Source organism: Vidua chalybeata, chromosome 4, assembly GCF_026979565.1.
Source record: "Vidua chalybeata isolate OUT-0048 chromosome 4, bVidCha1 merged haplotype, whole genome shotgun sequence".
Lineage (NCBI taxonomy): Eukaryota > Metazoa > Chordata > Aves > Passeriformes > Viduidae > Vidua > Vidua chalybeata.
Genome location: NC_071533.1, coordinates 59,768,677 through 59,792,461, shown reverse-complemented (window position 1 = coordinate 59,792,461; position 23,785 = coordinate 59,768,677). Strand labels below are relative to the sequence as shown.

Sequence of the window (23,785 nt, the reverse complement as noted above, 5' to 3'; positions counted from 1 at the left end):
ATTATCTCCCCAGTGTGTGAAACACACTTGGAAGGAAGTCACAGGTCAAATTGATTTAGATTTATTGCTTAATAACAGATGTGTAAATGTTATCAAATACTCAAGCACTAAGGAAAGAGGAAAATCTGAAATGTTCACTTGCTCCTAAACATTTGAAGCGGAGTCCAACTTACACAGAGTAAGATGAGTTTTATAGACAGACACTATTTGTTATCAAGTCAGCTACAGTAAGTGAAAAAACTCACCTTTTTATGTCTGATAAAGTAGCAGAAAGTCATATTTTAAATAATAGTATAAACAAATGCTCTAAGTTTAGTTACATGTGTTAACTATGTTTCAGTGGATAAGGAGAAAATGATAAGCAACTGCTATCAGCCTCCACAGTGTTTTGATGTCTTTCTTTCCTTCACATCTTTTGAAGAATATCTTTCCAGGAAAGCTTGTCTACCGCTTTTCCAACTGACCTAATTAAGCAGAGAACAGCTACACAGAAATCTTCTCAAGAGTCAGGTGAGCACTGTTTCACTGTCTATGAGTAGCAGTCCTCATTGATGATAAACTTTCATCCCAACATTGGATGCTCTGCCATTAAGTCTTTTGTTAATTTTTGGGTCTAAATTCTGTGTCTATCTCCATAGTGCTCTTGTTTCCATAACCACACTTCCACTTTCAGACAACTCCTCTCCTGTAAGATGTTCTCCTTCCCAAATGCAAAACTGCAACATTTAATATTACAAATGGCCAATCAGCCATATGTTGTTAAGACTTTGGGAACTGAAGCCTCACAGCACAACTTTAATGGACTGAAACTCATTTGCAAACATGAAGACACACAGCTGTTTGCCCATGCATTACTTAATGAGTTCTGTACAGAAAAGGGATGAATAAATACCGTTGTGTCTGTCTTGGGGAACCAATAAAAAGTTGATTTATAATCCCCAGTAAATACATAATCTCAGTTGATCCCGAATAGATATAAACAAAGTACCCCACTTAATGTCTCCATTATAAATATATCAACACGTACCACATTCCCCCAGCAGGGCTGGTATAACAGAGTAGACCTCTTTCCATGGGTCCTACTGAGCTATGAATATGCAACACAGAGGGTCCTGGCAGCATTTCTTTACTTTTATCAGACCCATAAAGATTGTGCCTGGTGCCTGCAGAGCATCTTCCCTAGACTGCATCAGCCAACCCTTGGGTGAGGTGATCTTTATGTCCCTGATCAGCAACTCACAGCTTGTATTGAAGTGCTTGTGTCTTGATAAAAGACTTGGAAATTGCTTCAGCAGTTACAAACTTAGTGCCTTATGTGAAAAGAGGATGGAAATGTCACATTGTTAGAAAAAGAAAAGAACTGAGAATATTTGAAAAAGTATTGCCATCTTCAAAGTCACTGCCTCAAGTAATTCTTAATTGGCATGTCTGCTAGTAGTTTGCAGGAAGTGCAGACCGATATCAAACACCTGCTGAAATTAGTGACTAGCTAAACGAGCCCTTCCTTCCTTCCTTCCTTCCTTCCTTCCTTCCTTCCTTCCTTCCTTCCTTCCTTCCTTCCTTCCTTCCTTCCTTCCTTCCTTCCTTCCTTCCTTCCTTCCTTCCTTCCTTCCTTCCTTCCTTCCTTCCTTCCTTCCTTCCTTCCTTCCTTCCTTCCTTCCTTCCTTCCTTCCTTCCTTCCTTCCTTCCTTCCTTCCTTCCTTCCTTCCTTCCTTCCTTCCTTCCTTCCTTCCTTCCTTCCTTCCTTCCTTCCTTCCTTCCTTCCTTCCTTCCTTCCTTCCTTCCTTCCTTCCTTCCTTCCTTCCTTCCTTCCTTCCTTCCTTCCTTCCTTCCTTCCTTCCTTCCTTCCTTCCTTCCTTCCTTCCTTCCTTCCTTCCTTCCTTCCTTCCTTCCTTCCTTCCTTCCTTCCTTCCTTCCTTCCTTCCTTCCTCCCTCCCTCCCTCCCTCCCTCCCTCCCTCCCTCCCTCCCTCCCTCCCTCCCTCCAGAAATTCCTTTCTTTGTAAGGGTGTTTCTCCGAGTTATTCTTAGCAATATCATCCCCTTAAAGGATTTGATCAGCCACTTATAAGCACCAATGTGTCTCCTGTATCCTTAGCAGAAGTTTTAAAGCACTCCTCAGGGAAGGCTTTAGCTTTTCATTCAGAGTTTTGCATTCTACTACAGGAATATAAAGCAGTTTTGCTTCTGTGTTTTTAAGAAATACTGTACAAGCCCAGCAGTCCAGTGAATTGGCAGGGACCAGGGTAACTTGGAATCACCTTTTGCAAGCCTGCCTCAACAGCAGAATGGTTTCCTGGAGTACTATGAGACCACCTCCTCAAACTCTTGCTTTAAACTAAGACCACAAACCCCCACAACTGGGAACCAGAGCTGGTGAGAAAAATTCCCATGTGATTTTTTCTAAGTCCTACACTAACCTTTGCTCTTAAGAACTCATTAAGAGCTAGCAATTCATATACTAAAATAGACTCCACAAAGCAGCATTATCTACAAATACAAACAGCTCCACCATCATCTAGGTCATTAATGAAGGTACTGGACAGGAGGAGTGGAACTCTGGGCCACACCACTAATTACTAACTTCTAATCTAGACTTTGCTTCAGTTCACTATATTATCAGAATATAACTAGCCAGAGTGAAGATGTTATGGGATTTTTTATTTTACATAGCCAGATGTTTGAAATTATTACAAAGAGGACACCTTAGGATTTCAAGTGATGCTGGAAAATGCTAAAGTGGTGGAAGCATTTCTCCTACTCTAATGGAAAGTACAAACACCTTTTTATATTCTGTAGACAGCATAAGGCATAAGCTGCTTTAATTTCCAACACTCTGCATCAAGCTGTGAGAGTTCACCTGTCACAAGAGCTCTCTGTTCTATACTCTGAAATTCTCACTTGTATTTTAAAGAAGAATATCTTTAACTATAGTCACTATCATGACTCAAGGAGAAGATAAACATATAGAACAAAAAAGCTCATAGAAAAATACTCAGAAATTGCTCAATTCATACCTTGTGTTATCACGCTAATGTGTCAGATTCATTTCAAGAGCATCTCCAACAGACCATTTTGCCATTGGTGTCCACCTGCAGGCTTCAGGTCCCTAGACTGATTTGGAATTGCTTTCTCTACTCATCTATAATTTACTGACAGTTTTTAAGGAATCCTTGAATCAGAGTCAAGAGTCTTAGGAAGAAGGATCAGTTAAAAAAAAAAAAAAGAAAAACAAAGCAAAATCATGCTGAAAATGAAGTTTTGACAAGTAAAATCAGAGCTTATTTTCAACTGCACAGGCTGTACAACTTCTTTCATCACTGTCTATTTTTGTGGAAGAGAAGGAGTACTTTTAAAAGACTTTGGTAGAGCAAAATGAAACATTCCTATATAAACTTTCCTAAATACACAGTTATCTATTGCATCAAATGCATCATTTTAAAAAGTCTGGTAAAGAAAATTAGAGTATAACACAGCATCTACAGAAGTTTTTAGTTTTATCACAACTATTCCTCAGCAAGGTTGCCTTGTGTAAAAAACTAACTTGAAAGAGACTCATCACAGAGATGTTTCCTTACTAGACATATAGTACAGTGTCTATTGAGTTCATTGGTCCTTTTCCAGATTTAGCTCAATTTGCTGCAGAAATTGATATTGATATTTATATCAGTAGCAGAATTTCTTTGCTAAAATAATGAGTTGTGGGGAGGACAGTTTGGCCAGTGTCATCATGTATCACAAACCTATTTCCAGCTAAATACCTGTTTAAAAACAGGTATTCTGTAGCCAAATATGCATCAAAGCTGCTAAAAATCCTCAAAAAAAAAAAAAGTGTAATTAGACAAATTCATGTGTCTTCTATGACAAAGATAACATCCAATTAATAAAGTTTGTAACTCTAACCATGTACACAAGATTTTTGCAATAAATTCCAAGTGCTTTTAAAGAAAGATTGAGAAGAGTCTAGAAAAGACAGAATGTCATTTCAAAATAAATTCTAAACCTTCTCTGGTATGCTTTATTTCTGATGCACTCATGCTTTGAATATTTCCCCAGCATGAGTTACCCATTAGAGCTATTTTTCTCCTCAAGAATCCACTTCCCAAATCTGATCACCGTTGCTCCCTCCTGCACTTTGTACTGCTTGATTACACTCTTTTTAAAACAGAATGACCAAACCTACTCTACTTGCAACATTCAAGAGATGGACACATCAGGAACTTTACTTTTTTTTTTTTTTTTTTTTTTTTTTTTTTTTTTTTTTTTTTTTCCCTTGAAACACTAACACAGCAATAGGATTCATTCAGAAAGTGCTCCCCTGATGAACCTTAAGATGCAAGCAAAGCAAAATTTTTAGGGTAACATACTATCCACTAGGAAAAAATGCATCCGTGTAGTTAGGTGAGCTCCTGCGTGCATGACCTAGAAACACTTGAAGTTTTTTAAGTAGGGTTGCTGAAATAAACAGACAAAAAATATTCTATTTGTCCATTGGTGTACCAATGGAAAGCAGCTGTTCAGTCAGAGAAGCAGCCAGAGCTGGCCAGACACCAGGGCAACTCCAGGGAAAACAGCGGCAGCTTGGCAAAGCCTGACACAGCCCACACAGGAAAAGGGGCTCAAAGCTGAGGAAAGCTTGGCAAAGGCAACTGTTTCAGCTTTACCTGTCCTGAATACATATACACAGAGTGAAACTTTTTCTTCTCTCTGATATTGATACACAGATGAAAGAGATACTGAAACTCAATGTATATTGAAAATAAGAACACTGTGACTACTGCAAATGTATTCAGAAACTAAATCCTCTATAATTTAGGGAAAGGTTAAAGCCCACCTTCATTAAAAAGCATCAAGCTGTAGAATAGACAGTCTGACAGTTTACAATGTTTAGAAGATGTTACCATGCTAAGGAAAAACTGTGGAGCAGGACATTCCCTACAGGAGGAGCTCGATGAGTTAGCTACAAAAATACCTAATGTAGCAGTTCAGGCTGCCGGCACCTAAAGTTACATGGAATATGTCAGAATCAGGTCAGACAATATTTCCCCAAGACAGTAAGTGTAAATTTGAACTTTCAAAGCTGAAGCTGACAGTGCGCTGGCCTTTGCTTTGCAGGAGCAATCTGTCAGGAAAAATAGGCTGGGTGATTCAATTGCAGAATCACAGAAACAGAGAGAACAGAAATACCTGAAGGGCAGTGTTTGAAGAAGTGACAGGTCTGAGATAGTTTGTCCTTATCTTATTATCTGTTTTTTTCCTTCAGTCAGATACATGGAAAACTGCACATGCTGTACAACCAAAAATGGCCTAAATTAAATAATTGTGTATCCAGTAGCAATAACTCAGTGCCCACATTACAGCAGATAACATCATTGCACACCTGTGGGCCTGCACCAAGTTGTCATCTACAGATGCCATGGCTTCCTGAAGAATTAGGGACTCTGCCTTACAGAACACAAGATGCCAGCACGTGAAAATAAGCACAGAGCTCTCAGCAGCTGGGGTGGCGTGGAGAAGCACGTCACCAGCACATGAAGTCATTGTGCTCTGTACTCTGATCACCAGCCCACTTTACCATGGTGGAATTTCCCAAACCTCAGGAATTTCCCAGACCTGTAAGAATCAGAATCTTGAATAAAAAGCATAGCTGCAATTTGTTGGATGGGAGGCAATTAGGACTGTGGAAAGCAAGTATGATTATCAAGGCTGCAGTAGAGTACTGTTGTCACAACTGCAGCTTTTCTCCTCCAAATAATCACTCTTGGTAAGCACTGTGTACTGAAGAAACACATTCTAAAATTAGCACCTTTGGAGACAAATACAATAAAGTTCTATATATCCAGAATAAAAAAAAAATTTGCCTGTGTTTAGGTGTTGCAATCTTTATAAGATTTTATTTTTTTTGTTCCATTTGCTCTTTTATACTATAATTTAAAAATTGGACATAGTCATAGTTGTCTAGTTCATGTCAATATGGCAAGACACAGAAAAGAATTAAATGCATTTCTGCAATTCTTCAGACAAAATATTCCCAGGAAAGCCAGGAAATATTTAATGTAATTCTGTTTTTTTAAAGCATTATTTCACCTGGATTAGCTGTATAATCTTGTTCTCCTAGGTTTGAACTTAAACTATTTGAGACAATGGCTTACAGGATGAGAAAGAGATTAAATAGCTTGTGTTACTAGAGGAGGTGAAGTTTAACCTGAAACACAAAGATCACAAGTGATAGGGGGAGGAGAGAGCAAGCACACTGTAGAAGTGGTGAAAAAACCAAAAAACAGAAAGGTACTAAGGAATAAATAACAGTTGATCAAAAGAATAATGAGAATAAGTTGACAGAACTGGCATGAAAATTTAGAAGGAAATGAGAAAATTGTCAATCCTCAGCACTTCCAGTAGAAAGCTTGGGAAAACTGAAGGAATAGGAAACAGCCAACCAGCCTTAAGCCAGTAACCCAGCCAGAGTTGACCACTGCTCCTCAGCACTGCACCTGGGGCTGCCCACATGCCTCCTGCTGCACCTTGACCAATCTTGACAAAAGAAAGATTGCTTAAAAATCAATTTAGGGCTGCTTAACATACTTGATACAAAAAGCAGTAAGGACTTTTGAATTGCCTCAAGTAATACTCATTGCTTTAGAGCTATTTTTATCACAATTTCGCATTTAAAGGAACACTTTTGCATTTGATAACAGAGGAAATCATCACTTAGGTTTTTAATAAATGCTTGTTAACACTGTGCCCCACAGCCAACATAAATACTTTCCTTTTCTGCTAAGAGACTTCTACAGAACCACTGAAGGCAACAACCTCATATAATCCACATAAATGCATCAAACTCCAATTTAAATTTTTAATTTTCTGCTCAAGTTACTTCAGACAGGAGTCTGATCCAGACAGATGAATTTCAGCATGCAATTATTCACACAATATTTATAAAAAGTCATATTGTCTTTGAGATTAAGCCACTCTATTCCTTCTTTCTGGTGTTAACAAGGTGCAGTCAGTTCCTCTTCCCTCCCTCTGTTTACTTGACCACACAAGCAATGTTGCTGTTACCTCCTCTTACAAGAAGAACCTCAGCCATGCTGACAGTCATTCTTATGTCCATCCCTTTTTCAAAGAGTCTCTTCTAGCAGGACATTCTTCTCTGGTTTTATCCCTCCTTTCTTCAAAACCATCAGTGCTTAGATACTATGGTTAAAAACCTCTTAGATATTTGCTCAATTTGCAAGCAATAGACATATGACAGATCTCAGCAGAAAACTTATGAAACCATGACAGAAGACAAGTATTTGTAACTAGTACTATTTACAACAAATTCTGATAAAAAACAAACAACCATAGAGCAGCAAAATAAAAACTACCTCCCACTGGAGGAGTTTCAATGGGAAACCCATAAACCTAGTGAAAAAAAAATCATGGCTTGACTGAAAACAAGAGAAATTAAAAGAAAGAAACCCATCCACATACCCAACTAGAGTAGTCAAGCTACCTCCAATAAATTGGTTGGAAATATTGTGATTCACATCAGGCAAAACTTTGGGTTTTTTACATGCTGATGTTACCCATCTTGAACAAAATAATTTTATAGATAAAACATATTTGTTCTTACATATTGTCTGTCTTTAATGGTGCGATATTAATGAACTTCACACTAAAGCAGGTTGTAGAAACAGAAACACTACCTCTGTAATTTGGTAGCAGCAACAACAGTGATGAAAGGAAGGCAAGAAGAGAAATAAAACCAGCAAGAATAAGCTGAAATCAAGGAATAAGAATTTGCATGACACCTCAATTTTAAAAATGTATGCATGTTTCAAAAGCCCAAATTAATAAACTTTCTGCTATGTAAGGGCTGCCATCCTCTAAACAATCAAATTGGCCTCTTGAAATTTCATACACTTGTTTGTAATAAACTTGCTTCCAAGGTAAGAGAAGGGACACCTGTTGAAGCCACACAATAAAAGCCATTTTAAGTTTTTTCCTAAAATCTGTTGCTTTGGATGGGCAGGGAAGAAATCTACCCTTCAATAAAGGGTACATTCAATCAAATAATTTGTCTTCAGGAGAGCTGAACAGAATAAAGGGACAGAATAAGAAAGCTGGTCAGGCAAAAATAAAAGTGTCAGGGAGGATGGTATGTATTTACAAAGGAGTTGCCTTTGTATGGACAGAAACGGACAAGCTCCTCTCACTTTCCAACTCCTTATTACTTTTTCTGGGTGTCAGAAGGGATTCTGTGTTCAAGTTTCACTGTGAGAGGATTGCTGCAGACCTTTCCTCCACACTACCTTGAAGAATCATCTCTGAATGGAAAGCAACTGGTCAGATCAGATGACCACGGTAGTTCCTTCCAACCTTACCCGTTGTGTGATTCTGTATTTCCAATTGCCAGCCTGAACAAAACTCAAGTTCATTTATTCAGAGTAATGATGACATCCAGTGGCCACCAAGTTAATCTCAGCCTATGACAGCAAGACGAACTCTTATCTGAATAGAGCTTGAATCTTTCCATAAAGCTGTGTGTTAACTCTGCTCTTCCATCACTTAGTCTAAAAGCTGGGCAAGTGAGGATTGCATTAAAAGGAACACTATAATCACTAGTCAAGAGTCTTCCTATTCAGGTTCTCATAATACCTCTAACCAAGCCTTTTTCAGTTCTATCTCATATTGAAAAATTAGAGATCAAAAATATAAAAACTCTTAAGCATTTCCATAGTATCCAAAGAAACTGGAACCTAAAAAAATAGATGTACATCAAGAATGGGGGAGAAGGAGATCTGCATATGGACACACACTGGCTACTCAAGCTGTTGAAACTGCTGGCCACATCTACCAAACTTAGCCATGCTTTTAGTACCTGATTTTAGAAGACATGGAGGAAACTACTTTTCAATGTGCCTCAAAACAAAATAGAAATATTTCTGTTTTCCACTTTTGTGAAGAATCCAGTCAAAATATGAAAATATGACACTTAGAGCATGCTTGTGTTTGATAGAAAAGGCCTGTTAAATACTTACTTGCCCAAATATTTCTGGCACACCCAAAGCTTGACCAGTGAAAACACCAATGCAAATGAAAATCGCTGTGACCTGACCCAATGAACCACGGATTTCCTTAGGAGATATTTCACTCAAATACATGGGGAGGGCACTTAATGAAATGCCTACAAAAAAAGAAAAAAGCCCATATATTAAGTCAAAACATATTTATTATATCAGGTATGCAAGAAATTTGTATTGAAAATAGCCTGAGTGATAATCTGCTCACAAAGGTGGCATAAAAACATGCAAGGAACAGAATTATATCTATCCATACATAACATGAATTATTTTCCCTGCATGTATAATTATTCTCACACCATTTAATAACTATGGAATTGATTATCTGTTACAGATCTATACCAGTGTGCTTAATCTGCTTTTTGATGTGGAGCACCCAAGGTTACTCAGAGATGAGAATCTCCAGGGGAACAGATTTTATGTTTTAAATTTGCTCATCCCAAAGAGAGCAAAATCATGTTAACACTGTGTGAATAAGGGAAAAAAAGCCCAATGCATCAGTCAGACAGAGCAGACATCATTAGATGAAGTATTTTTACTGTAAACAGTATTAGCAGATGTTCCTCTCAATACAGGCTTATAGCTGCAATGAACTCTTCACAATAGGCATAAAATAAGATTTGGAATGCTGTTTAAAGCCAGGAACAGAACAAACACATGACCCTGGTCAGTACAATGGCAATGTTTGCACAGCTCCAGAAGTTTGGTTGCTTGATGGTAATCTGGGATAAAAATTAGCAGAAACCCTTCCTTCTAGCTGCAAGATTATTCTGGTGCTGCAGTGCCCCCATGGTTTACTTTCAAACTGGGAAGACCATATTGCTAGGAACAATTGATGAAGTACCAAACTTTCCCTAGTCCTGCAGGCATTAACACAGGATCCAACAACTGCTAAACACAGCAGAAAGCAGTGTTAATAACAGAATACACTCTCCTAGTCAAAAGATTTTCATGGCATGGAAACAAATACACTCCACCATGGCTGGAAGAGGAAAGGTGGGGAAACAACAGTGTTAGCAGTGGTGAGCATCCATTCCAATGTCTCCTCCAAACATCACATCCTCCAGCCCTTAGTGTGCCATTTTGTCCCAGTGAAATCAGTGTGGCTACAGCTAGTCCCTGGAATACCTCTTTGATGTAAAGCAAATTCTAGCCAGGGAAGAGGAGAAAGAGTGTGCACAAGCATTTCAGACGTGTAGAGTGTGACCAAAGCTCACCTCCATCCACACCCATGATAACGCGGCCCAGTATGAGCATTTCAAACGAGCCTGCCAGCAGGGACAGGGACATCAACAGTGCAGCTGCCACTGCAAACACGTTATTGAGCACCAATGTGCGTTTCCTAAAAGGCAAAGATGGTTTAGGTAGAAACCAGCATCATGGCAGATAAATCTAGTTATATTAGAAGCACACTAAGCTATTATTCTTAAATATCTGTAAATAAAAAGTGCCTAACAAACACTGCCTCTTAGATGTGTAGAGTTCTGAAAAAGAGCACCATACCCACGTAGATACAGTTTCAAACCTACACCACAGTTTAAAAGAAAACATAACATAGATAACTAAAGAGCTGTATTTCAAAAGCACAGCAAAGAGCCAGCTTATGCATCCTAAAACCCAAGTGCCAGGCCTGAGGCTCTGCACATGAATATAAATAAGCATACTCTGGATAGATGTCTGTATGGAGAACCCAAAGAATGTACTTCAAATAGCAATAACCTGATATAACTACAGGCTCTTTAATGTTACATACAGACACTTCAAGAACTTCCCAACTGTGACATCATCTGTGTCATTATAATTAATTCCTAAATTCTCAATATTAAAACCATACATTGAGGAAAATTACTTCCTATTGTAGCATTAGGAAAAATATTAGTGCTCATTCAAGTAATAAAAATCAACCCCTTTCTAAAAATTGTTGGAATTTATCAAAATACACGTTTACATATTTCTTCCCCACCTTAAAATTATTTCATTCTATAACAGTTAAATAAAACATTAATTTTTTTCAAATAAAATAAATACTCTTTATAGCAAATTATTACTTTGTTAAAAAGCATAAACCAAATCACAAAAATTTATTTTAAAATTTTCAAAATATCTAAACTTTTCATTTGCCAACACCCTAATTTCATTTTCATCTCTCAGAACTTTCTACTCAAGTTTGAGGGATTAATTAAAAAGAAGAGAAGTAACCAGGAAGGCTGTCTATCCCTTTCCTTTCTACAGCAGGTGACAAACTGTACCACCAGTTCTAATTTTTCCAGTATGTAAGTATCAAGAGGAAATTTCACACCCATTGAAAAAGTCACCCAACTTCTCACAACAAATGCATATGTTTTGGAAAGGAAATATTTTTAACACTTATATTTTTAATCACGCTTCCTGCTTTCTAGTGAGTTTTGAACACTGAATGGAAAACATGGCTTGAAGATAGAAAAATGAGATACAATTCATTTAAACTCTATATAACACAACCATCAGACTGATGACTGTAACTGTTTAGAACAGATTTTTCAGATGGGTATATATTCTGAGATGGCTGAAGTGATACAAATAATTACAAAAATGGAAAGAAAATGTTCATTCAGGTCAAAAAAGTCTCATACATTCATCTGAAGATACTGATTTTTCCTCCTTTAATTTAAATAAAAACTATAAAATACATACTTTTTGAGAAAAAGTTGGCCAGCAAACCCTTATCCTATGCAGCTGAGAAGAGAAAAGCACAGCCTAATTAAGCATGATAAAAACAAAGACTTTGGCAGAATGAAAAGGAAATGAAAAGAAGAAAGCACGCTATTTAGGGTGTTCCTGTGGAAAGCAGTGTCCGTGGCAAGGTTTTGGAAGAGTTGGGGCTGCAGGGGTGGCTTCCACCCCTGGAAGATGGAGCGAGGGTGTAACAAGGTCAGTGGAGGAGAGGCTGATCCAGGCCTGAGCGGGAACATCTCCAGAGGGACTGTGGTCCATGGGGACCCACACTGGAGCACAGGAGGAGTGAGGAGCAAGGAATGGCACAGAAGAGTTGCTGCACACTGACCTCGATCCCCTGCACTGTCTCTCACTGAAGGCACTGAGTGTGACCACTGGCTGTGGTACCAAGAACAAGGACAGGAGCCTGGTGTGTTGCTCAGCCTCCTTCTAGGGAGACCCTAGAAGTGACCTAAACAATCCCTTGAGCATATTGGTCTGGGTGCTCAGCATAAACGCCAGCAGACCCTCTTCATTAGAAGAAGAGAATTTAAATTACAAGGAGTCAAAGCCACATCTGAATTTGGGAATTATGTTTACATGGATGAAGGTTCCCTTACAAAAAATTACTCTATGTGTCTCTTGAAGTAAATAGAGCCTAGGAATTCAGTAATTTGGAATTTATGTTTTTAACCTTACAACAATATGATTCAAAAGTGTTCTTTTAAAGTCAGACATTATTTCTGACTAGTGCTTTTAATCCCCCTTAGCTCATTATTCTATGTCAGTGTAAATGGAGCTCAGCTTCATCATAGATACAACTCTCCAACCTACACTTGAGCAATTTAACAGTAAAGTATTTTATTGTTCTGTCAACATTTCACTGTGTGCTCCTCAATTACCATAATGACGTGTCAGTCTGGGTTCCTAGACCAGACAAACACACTGCAGTGTGAGCAGCAAACTCAAGAGCCACTCTTTGGTGAGCAGCCTTTATGCACACAGCCCCTTCCCATCTCTGCTCCAGCACTCATCTACTGTATCTGTAACAGAGCTATTTTCATGGCTTAATGGAGATAAACATAATAAATGGGCAGAGTCTGCAAGTGTAAAGGTCTGCCCTGGAAACCTGACCAGCTCCAGTGGCAGCGGTATATCTACGACAGAGTTCAGCCACCATTTTAACAAACCTGCACACAATGCTGTTTTACTCTTCACTGAAAATTCTAGCCTTCTCTGAAGCCATTTTTACTTCACTTTATTTTAATAAAGACTCAATAATATTTTGAGAATTAATCAGTCTGAGTCAAGCGCAGTTTCATATTTCTAACAAGTATGTTAAAGCCAAATGTATGATTTGGCAGAAAAAATTGAAAAACTAAAAAAATAAATAACATAACTATGGAAAATATTTAAAATTTAAAAATCAAGTGCTAAAGTGACAAAATAAATTCATGAAGAATGGATAACAGCTAAGAATACTGACTTGCTATAAGCATGAAATGGAATAACCTGAAAATACAATCTTTGAGATGAAAAATGACATATGGACAAGTTGGAAGAATGAAAAATAGACCTAGGAAAATACAGTCTAATAGAAATAGTCAAAATGTAAAACAGGAAAGTAAGAACACTGGAGGTTTACACTTATATTTAAGCCTACATGATGATGTTCTCCTGTGATTTAACTGACTAAAAGATATCAAATAATATTGAATTTACAATTAAGAAAAGTCCAAAAGAGCAGTTATGAATGCTACAATGGTGGGTTTTTTCATGCCCTTCTAAATATAGATAAATTATAAATTACCTTTCAAATTCGATTTGAAAGACTGTATGACACAAAAATTTGACAGAAATACCTAGTTAGTACCTGCAGCAAAAATGCAAACACACACAACAAAAACATTCCTAAAATGCTCATATTCTCTATGGTCAAGACTTGGTCAAATACTGCATTGTACAGAATGGATGGCATACCCCCTTCTTGGGGAAGGCCATACAGTAACTTCATCCTAGTCCAGTTCTTCAAACTGTATTTTAAGTTGACATAAGGATTGAAAAAAGAGTAAATTTTTATTACCATATGACAGCAAATGCTGTTAAAAAGCAAATGAAATATGTTAATAGCTTTGTTTGCTTACAGTAAGATACTCAGTAAACTCATGAAACAAGATTCTGTCAGTCCTTTGTGAAATCAGTTCTATTTTATGGTATTTTTCTTTGGCATACTTGACAATTCACACTCCTTGACATCACAACCCACTGCCCATTCAGAGCAAATGGCTTCTGTGACTCAAATAATGCACAGTAAGTTTTCAGAATTTAAAGATTTGTTTTGTTTTGTTTTTTAATAAAAGTAAAACTTTCTAGAGAGACTAAGTGAGAAACTACGTTAGAAAATGCAAGTTTTCCAAAGAACTTACCTTCCAAAGAACTTCACAATTGGGGTAACAATAATGGCACCCACAAGGCCACCAATGGCAAAAATGGAAACTGTTATGGACCAGAGGAGCGTCAGCGTGCCTTCATCCACTGAGAAGCCATATCTCCTCTCCCACGTTTCATTATAAAACTTCTTGATATACTGAAAGAAAATATATAATAAAAATACACACACACACACACACACAAAAATTTCACACTTTAGGAATACAACTGAGAGAAACAGAATTAAAACCCCAGAAAACCTCCAGTAGCTTTCTTACAGGAATCCTTCTTGCTCTTCTGTCTCCCTCCTCCAAAAAATGGGGCCTCATTTATAGATAAAACTATAATAAAACTGAATCAGTCCAAGCATAAATACATATAACTACAAGGGGGTACCAAACCAGGTGGGGAAAAAACTCCACAGGTAGACAGGAATGTCCAGGACAAGATCACTCTTCAGCCTTTAACATGCCAAAGTTTACACTCTTCCTCTGCTTTCCTCACATGAGCACAACCACAGGTTTTTGAAAGATGCCTTCTAACAACTTCCCTTCCCTGTTTAATTAGACAAAGTTCTTAATCTTTTTAAAAGGTAAAGCTCTCATAGCTCCAGGACAGCATTTTAACATGGTCTCTGTATTGCCTGGAGAGACATCTCCTATTTACTTTCTCTTTAGTCAAGCTTTCTTTTTTTTATGCTGCTCAAAACCCAGGAAATGCCACCATGGTGCCTGATGCTCTGACAAGGATACAGTACCAGGAAGTTGCAGTCACTACAGCAGAAGGGCACAACACACTTGGGAAAAGCTCTCAAGCTCTACAGTATCAAAAGTTTAATCTTCTATCTATAAAAAAGTTTACCTATAATTACTTATTCCCAGTTTCTTCTCTGATTTTCTTCAGAATATGACTGCTCCTAAACTATCATGGGACAGGACTCAGCATAATAAGCCACCCCATTTTTCCTGTTCAAACTAGGAACTTCAAACTTTACCTAAAGTCTGGCCTTGGACTCATGAAATATTCTATTTGAGGGCTTTTAGTTTGAATCATCACCTCTTCCTCTATAAAATACCTAAGAAGGGTGAAGGTAGAATATACAATATCTTGTCTTCCATCTATCAAATTTCTAAACTTCTTGTGCCCTGAATTAAAAGGAGAACAGGGTTATTTCTCCCATCCTATCTTAAATATTTCTAAACAGACAGGGAAAAACATTTTAAAATAGTTTAAAAAATAAAAATAAAAAAGACAAGTCATTTTGATGCTTGAATAATTTAGAAGTCTCACAGTAAGATTCCAAATGAATATGCCATTAAATCAAGTATTAACATCTTAGTTCTTTAATACTCAACCAATACTCAGATTATATTTAGATTCAGACATCTTGTTGTCTATTTGAAATTAATTTCTGATAGTAATGAATACTAAGAGAAAACACTTTTAGAACACTATTAGCATTTCTTGTTAATGATAATGGCTAAAAATAGTATGTAAATTATTCTCCACTTGTGTTATGACTAATTTTCTCAGCATAGCTTAGTTATTTACAAGGAGACATCAAATAACTGCAAATATTCAAGAAAAGAAAGTACAAACTAAAACACTCACTAGTAACAAATGTTCTGACATGTACTAGCACCTCTCTCTGGACTCCCATTGCTAATAAATAGGAAGCGAATAAAACACAGAGGTTTTCAGAAGATACACGTGAAACAAAATCAACCTGGTAGAACAGATCCACTGGATTTGAATCCATTGAATTCTATGTAAAAGCTCCTTTGGTATTTTGATCAGGTGTCTCAATAACACTAAAAGCAAAACCTGTATACAAAAATTTTAGCCCCTAAACAAAGCCTACAAAAAATAGTGCCTGACTGATATCAGTATCTTATTTTCTCAACTGCTTCAGTTCATTCTGATTGTAGTGCTGAAAGAAAAGAGGAATATAAGGAATTTATACATTTATATATATATGAATCTAATGGATATATTTTAAAATGAGAAATATTTTCCTTGTCTTACCCATAGTTACAGGGGCCATTCACACACAGTGACAACTACTGAACCAGCTGTCACGGCAGGCTGTATGTTTGTGCCATAGGAACTCAGAGCTTCAGCCTCCTGCAGGAAAAGGGCAAGGGCTGCAGAGCAGAAAGTAGCAGGGATTTTGCTTCCCTTGCAGAGCACAAAGCATATAATTGTTTCACAGGCATTGCCCACAGTCAGTCCATGAAATGAACTGTAGAAATTAAGCTCAGGAAAAGACAGCTTCATCTTGTATTCAATTAAATCTTTTGTCTTCCTAGTGTCAAATGCTCCCATATGTTTTCAATAAATTCTGGTAACTCTTTGAACAAGCCCATGGAAACTTGTAATTCTGGATTTCTCAGGGAATCATAGCTGTGATGGGCCATGCTCTTTCCCACAGAACTACAGGGAACTGAGTGGGAAGCAATCTCAGCTCTGAACAGAGCATGTGCAGCTTATTTCCCCCATTGCAACAATCAGGAAGTTAGACTAACTCTGCCTCACGAGATGACCTGAAGTAAAGCCCACTGTTGGGGAAGGTGAAATAGGAAAGCCTTATAAATATGATTGTCTGGCAAAAGATTTGGAAAATACAGAAACTGTAAGTGAGATTGAAATGAGAACAAGCTTTGAGATACCAAACCCTAGTTGCTAAAAAACTAGAAAACAATAGTACAGCCAGTGGAAGGCAATCCCCCTTTTGACCTACAGACAGATACAAACGTCAAATGGAATGTTCTGTCTCATCCCTCAAAAATGTATAGTTTATCCTACATCTGTAACTCTCCCCTGAAGCATCAGGTACCTTTAATCCCATTGGCCCAAGTCTCATTCTGCGCCCACTCTGAAGCCCCCTGATAAGGTGTGCCCAGGGGACCAGACGCTCTCTTGGCATCCTCTCCTGCCCCTGCTATCTCTCCCTCTCTCTCTCTCTCGCGATCTCTCTCTCTCTGTCTCTCTCTCTCTCTCTTGCAATCTCTCCCTGCCCCCGCTCTTTGGGGCCTGCTCCGAGCTGTGGCTGGCAGCTCCAAGCAGGGCCCCACACCCACGTCCTTTGGAATAAACTGTATATTCTAAGACCTGACTTCAGAGATCTCCCATCTCCATCCGTCCCAACCGTCCAGGACACCAGTGCTCCCTACAGACTGGCACCCAACGTGAGGCTCGAACCCACTACCCTGAGATTAGGAGTCTCATGCTTTAGAATTCCCCTGTGGTTTGATGAGCTGACACAATTTGTGGCACTGAAAGAAAATGGACACAAGAATTTACATATAGTTCTTCAACACTTCAGTCTTAAATTAACTTCCTTCATTCCATCAGCTCCTGCTGACATCCTGCTGACATGCTCAGTTCAAGGACCCTGGAAATATTCTGTGTTTTAGTCAACTGTCATAATCAAGCCTTTTTTCACTACTTCTCAAAGGATCGTACAGTCTTCCTCTAAGGCTGGAGGACTTCAGCATCAAGAGGAATTGTACTGAAGTAAACAGGGGCAGAAGATACCCAGCATCCTATGGAGAGAAGGACAATCTGACAATGTTGGCTGTAAGCTGCATGTCACCACAAGAAATTATTCTTCCTAAGTTTACAAAAGAAACACAACTTACAACTTGTAGGAATTATTGCACTCCCAGTATAACCTCTTACAAGGCTCCTTTTATCTACAGCTACAAGATGCTCAGCTTTGGTGTTTCGCAGTCATCTCACATCAGTATTCCCAAAGGGTCACATTGCAGCAGACTGATTTAGATACAGAAGAAAACAGATGGGGCAAAGGTTCCTTTTCTTGTGCTGCAAGAAGCACAGCTTTGATATGGCTCACTGTTGCCCACCATGCTATGACCTCAGCCTATGCTCCTCCCTTCATCCTGGTCACTGAAGCTCCAGGGACAGGAAAGTGGTCTGTCATAGGCAAATGGATGACACACATTAATCCTGGAGCTAGAGAGAGGGCCAAAGGACAGAGTGGTATTTTCTTCCTGAACTACACAGCTTCCTCGTCAGTAGGACTACTCCTTAGCCCTAGCTAATGTGTGGCTTAACCTGATTAAGAGAGTTATGATGTTCTCAATCAAACACTGAACACCAAAGGAGACTTCATGCATACCTGTAATGGTATAACCAAAGCCATCAGCATAGGGCCCAGTTTCAGCACAAAAGCCACACTAAAGATTTCAAACAAAACCAGACAATCCTGGAAGTGTTATTAAGTACAAAACCTGGAATTTAGCATTTGTCACAGGGTTGCATCTTCAACCTCCCCACCCACACCACTTTAATCTATCGCATGATTCAAAGAGAATTTTCTGAGTGCTGCCAAGGAGCACATCCCATCAACCTTTCTTTCCCTTACTCCTGCAGAAAGTGACAGAAAGCTCTGACTACCAGGGCAGTCCATTTTTTAAAGGTACTTAAAAGTTTAGAAATTGGCTCATTCTCACTGCTCGATTGACAGGCCCAAGGCAGTGCAGGAAGGATTTTTCCATCAGGACAATCAATACCATTGCCCACAGAATTACAGCTTGCTGATTTTTTCTAAGTTGTGTTTATCCTCTGATGACTGCAAGGTGAAGTGATGCCTGGACATGTCACGCTAACATCCAATTTATCCAGCCTTGAATAACCAGTATATAAAATACAGGAACTTGAAGAAGACTCCCAGAAGTTATGAAGCCAGCAATTAAAAATTTCTGTAGGCTGAGTCTCTTCCTACTCCTTTGGGTCAACAGTTTATCAAATAAAATCCATATATAGAACATAAATTTTAAAAAATGCTTCTTTTGTTATTTGCATAAATATTGTATCCAGCTTTAACATGAAAAACCTGTTTAGGTGGAAATCTAGCCACATATTTTAATAGGAGATTTTCATAAAGGAAGGAGCTTAGCTTTGGAAAGGAAGTATGAGGTGGATTTTCCACAGTTAATTCCCAATATTTACTAGCTACTTTTCAAAATAGTGTTGCTTGCAACTCCACTGAATTGCTTCCTGCTGTGCTTGACTGAATTGAGGGTCTCTAGACAGCCAGTGTAAAAACAAAATGTTCAGATTTCCATTTGTAATAACTGATATTTTAATGAAATTCCCACAAATGTTGGATATTGATTTCGCAGTGCTCTATTCATCAATCTACCCCACATGTTGCAGCCAATAGATGAAGAAGTTTAGAATTCGGAACCAAACAAGACATCATGACAAAACACAGAAGAGGACGCCCATTAACAGGAAACCAGAGGCATTATTTATAATATCAGTATTGTGGGAATGAAATGTTGTGCAACCCTCCAGAACTGAATGACATGAACAAACATTGCTGAACATGTGCATGCAGCTACTGAATACTCACCAGTCTGATATTAAAAATACTTTATCACATAAAACTGTGCAAGAAGATTCATGATTAGCCTCGACCCGGGAGAATGAGAAGCAAAGCATGTGCACCATTCACCTCAACAGCAGCATTTAGCTCTCTAACAGTTACTGAATTTATGTGAAAACCTCATGGGAAGCAGAAAGAAGGTTTTGGGCAAAGGAATGTTACTATACGAGATTGAATCCCCTTCCAGAATGTAATCTGGAGAACTGTAAAGGCAGGATGCTGAGGAGACAATAGTTGGACAAGGCTGCCCTCTACTGATATTAATTTTCACTTTAGTCAGTCACTTACCCCTGCGGGAGCGTTCACCACCGACAGGTTGTAACCGTAAAGAAAAGACGACCCAAAAGCACCAGTTAAGGAGGCTACAATAAGACTCCCAGACCAGTTCTGAAAAACAAAGAAAAGATGCAGCCATTGTTAATACACTCAAAATTAATGTACCTCAGGTTGTAAACATTCCTTAGCTATTTTGCATAGCTCCTGCAGGCAGATGTCTTTGCTGCAGAATAATAGCCTGAAACACTTCCCCTTGCTCAATCTGAGAAACATTACATTTGAAGTGACAGCATGTCACTTAACATCTATGGAGGCATAAGTGAACATTTGAACTTCGTTCAATCTCACAGAAGCCTTCTAGCATCTCCCACACCAAAAAGTAAAATGCTGGGGAAGAATAATCTCAGCAAAGGAAACTGTTGACAGTATATCACTAATACAGTGGAAGTAAGGTATAGCATATGTGTGACACAACAGGTCTGTGGGTAGATCGGACTTGGCTGAAAATTCATGGGATGGTGTGCACACCCCCCCACCACCAAAAGGATTAATGAAATTGTGACCAAACCATTAAAATGATGCCATCTGTACTTCTCTCTCCTCAGGTCTTTTCCCCTCATCCTCCTCATACTCTTTCTAGCCCAAATCTGCAATTTCTGCTTCCACATCAGCTGTTGAATAAAAGGTAGAACTGATTTGATTTGAGAGATTTTGCATTTGCATTCCTTTCCAACTTCCACAGTATTACTTTCTGCCATTCACTTCTCCTTCTGGATCACAGAATGTGGCAGAAGAGACCATTCCCAGCCAAGAGACTCTGAAGTTACTGTTTGGGTGGCTGGTCAATTGTAAATGTCATTGTGTAGATGATGAAAGACAATTCTGAATGTGTTAAAATGGACCTATTTTTAATGTCTTTTCAATTTTAAAAACAGTTATGATAAGAATATAGAATTTCAGGCACAGTTTACTGCTATTTATGCCCAGCCTCCTCACTCACTGAAGCCTCAATCCTTTCAAAAGGAGGAAGACCTGCTTAAGCACGCCTAAGAAACTCAGCTTCAGTTATATCACTCACTACACCACAACAGGTTAATGAGTGAAGATATTCGGCACAAAGTTGTGTGTTCACTTTGGAAAATGCAGGTCCTGAGCATGAAGGAGGTTTGTGTAGCTGGCACATGGCATAGCTGCAGTGACAGTGGACTGGAACAAGCTCCACCAGCTCTGTGGGCACAGCAGCGCTGGTGAACACACCGCGGCTATCGTCATGTGCCAGAGCTCCTGTGCCACACTGGTGTGGCACACTTCTGTGTCACTCTGTGACCTGTGGAGAAGGGATGAAACACCCAGGTGCCAGGGTTGGGAGCACAGTGTACAACCCAGCACATGTGGGGTCTGCCAGGCTCATAGCTGCCAGCTCTGAGCGTTCAAAATAAACCCTGCAGGACAGCTAAGTGTTTTTAACTTTATCCACATGATGTGGGAACCTTTTGAGAGATTACACAGTTCATTAACCAGCCTGCTTTTGGTCAGCTCAGGAGGAAGTGTGCAGGGGGTGAAAAGCCTTGTGTAGGAAATCTATCCCGTTGAGATCATTACATAAGCCAAATACAATTTATTATTACTAGCCAGCTTCTTAAAATGAGACTGCCACACACACACACACACAGTTTGCACCATTACTTTGTTAAACAAATGTAGAAACTTGACATAAGGCTTTATTTAACTTCTGATGATAACACTTCATATTGGGTGCTTATTATTTCTCTGCTATGCACAAGCATTCCTGCACTTAGAAGAAATTGCTACTACTCTGAATGAATGACGCTGGGGAAAATATTACTTGTGGTCCACCAGGCTGCTCCCAAAGGGTTCACAAACAATAAGTGTGAGTTCCCAAGTGTTATACAGTAATCTTGATGCAATATTTCTAAAGGGCTCTACTCCAACAAAATCAGATACATCAGAAAAATACTGCAAGCAAAATTATTTGGAACATATAGCCTAATGGTTATTTAAAAAAATCAATGAATGCACAAAAATTTCAGTACAGGCAAATTATATGCATGTGAGGCTAAGTGGAAGATACTGTAGGGCAAATCACAGAAGTGCATAGAAAATCTTGCACTGTGATAACTGGGTTTAGAAACTTCTTCAATACTGTTTAGTTTTTAAGTATACAGGCTGCTGCAGAAAACCTCAGGCTCACTCAGTTCAGAGGTTTTGGAACTTGGAACATGAACTTCAATTTCTACATGGCCTGTCTCCTCATTCACGATTTTAAATATTTGCTCATGTTTCAGCAACGACAGATAAAGACAAAAGCACAATGAAGCAAGAATGCAAAAAAAAAAAAAAAAAAAAAAACAAACCAAAAGTTTACCCTGTGGCAACACTAGTAAAAGGACAGGAAAGATAAACACAACCCTCAGTGTCTTTTAAAATGTCCAGGAAACAAGAAGGCAACCACGCCTCCTTCATAGGTGTTCCTTGGCTTCACGGCCATGCGTGTGCTCATGCGTCGCTGCTGCCAGCCCAGGGGCAGGAACGTGTCACCAGCACCACAGCAATAAGTGTTCAGTCAGGAAAGCTGCATGTCAGTTCACAGCAAAGACCTGCAGATACCCGAGGACTGCTTACTTGTGAAAGCCCACATTTTTGGTCTAATCACAGATCCTAGTGCACTGTGGTCTGCAAGTGCTTTTCTCAACTCCAGTCCTTGTTCAGTATAGAGTGAAATATTTGTGCTGGCTACCACGAGTCTTAATTTGTCTTTTTTTTTCATTTACTGCATGACAGGTTTCATTTACTGCACTTCGGTTTTCAAAACACAGAGTGTTGTATTTTGGTTAGTTACAGACCCATCCTAAGACTAAAATTAAACACAATTGTTAGTGGTAAACATTGCATGCATGCATAAGGAAGTTTAATATTTTTAAATAGATAATGCTAATTGACACAGGAAAGCTGGACTCTGGAGCCCCATACTGGGGAGACCCAGGTCGGGCGCGGGCCCGGCGCCCTCCGGTAGCTCTGCCCTCGGGGCTGCGGGCGATGAATGGAAACCTCCGTCCCTCTCTCCGTGGCTCTGCCCTTGCCCTGAGAGCTTGCTAGTAGGATGGTCCTGGGGAGCAGCGAGAAAGCAGCAGCAGCGCCCTCGCCTCGCTCAACTCTCGCCGGCTGGCGCTTCCCCGGCCTGGCACACACCGGCCCCGCGCTGACCCCCGCGCATCCTCCGGGTCCCGGCTCGGGAGCTGCGGTGTTTTTAGCTCTGCCCACCACCGGCCTCCCCTACACCGGCACCAAAAACTTCCCGAGCGGGGAAGGGCTGTGCAACCTGAGCTCCGCCTGGCTCTCGGGGAAGCCCCGGGCAGTTACTCCGGCTCCCGCAGCCTCCGTGTACCACCCTCCCGAACCATGCCAGAGAGGATCGGAATCACTCCCTCTCCCGTTATTCCACCCCGAGGCGCGGGCATCACAGGCCGAGCTTCCCCGCCCGCACCGGCGGCTCGCTCCCGCTCCGCGTAAGGGCTGCGGGCATTCCCGCAGCACGGAAAGCTGCCCCGCACTACTTACGCCCCGGCGGGCGCGGCCGCCGCCCCCCGCTCCCCGCTTGACCAGCGCGTCCGCCTCGGGCTCCGCCGCTCCGTCCATGCCGCCGCCGCACGCGCGCAACGGCCGCGCATCGCCGGGGCAGCGCGGGGCGCCGCGGGGGCGCGGCCGCGGGGGCGGCGGCGGCGGGCGGGGGGGCGCGCCGGGCCCTCGGGGGCGTCGGGGGCCCCGGCGGCCCTGCCCCTGCCCCTGTCCTTGTCCCTGGCCTGGCCGCGTAGTGCCGGCCGCAGAAGGGACGCGGCTCTCGGGAGGGGACAGAGCCGGTGCCCGGGGCTGCGGGCAGGACTCGAG

At 40.2% G+C, this 23,785-nt stretch overlaps 1 protein-coding gene across 1 annotated transcript in view; it reads right to left on the bottom strand.

The window, feature by feature from the left end:
* Positions 1-23,536, bottom strand: part of SLC2A9 (solute carrier family 2 member 9) — a 78,494-nt gene extending 54,958 nt beyond the window's left edge. Inside the window, exons 1-5 of the mRNA XM_053941603.1 lie at positions 23,459-23,536; positions 19,892-19,990; positions 14,187-14,347; positions 10,284-10,408; positions 9,025-9,170 (exon numbers count right to left, since the gene is read on the bottom strand). Coding sequence (XP_053797578.1) covers positions 9,025-9,170; positions 10,284-10,408; positions 14,187-14,347; positions 19,892-19,990; positions 23,459-23,536 — 609 coding nt within the window. The remainder of the gene's footprint in view (positions 1-9,024; positions 9,171-10,283; positions 10,409-14,186; positions 14,348-19,891; positions 19,991-23,458) is intronic.
* Between the last annotated feature and the right edge of the window lie 249 nt (positions 23,537-23,785).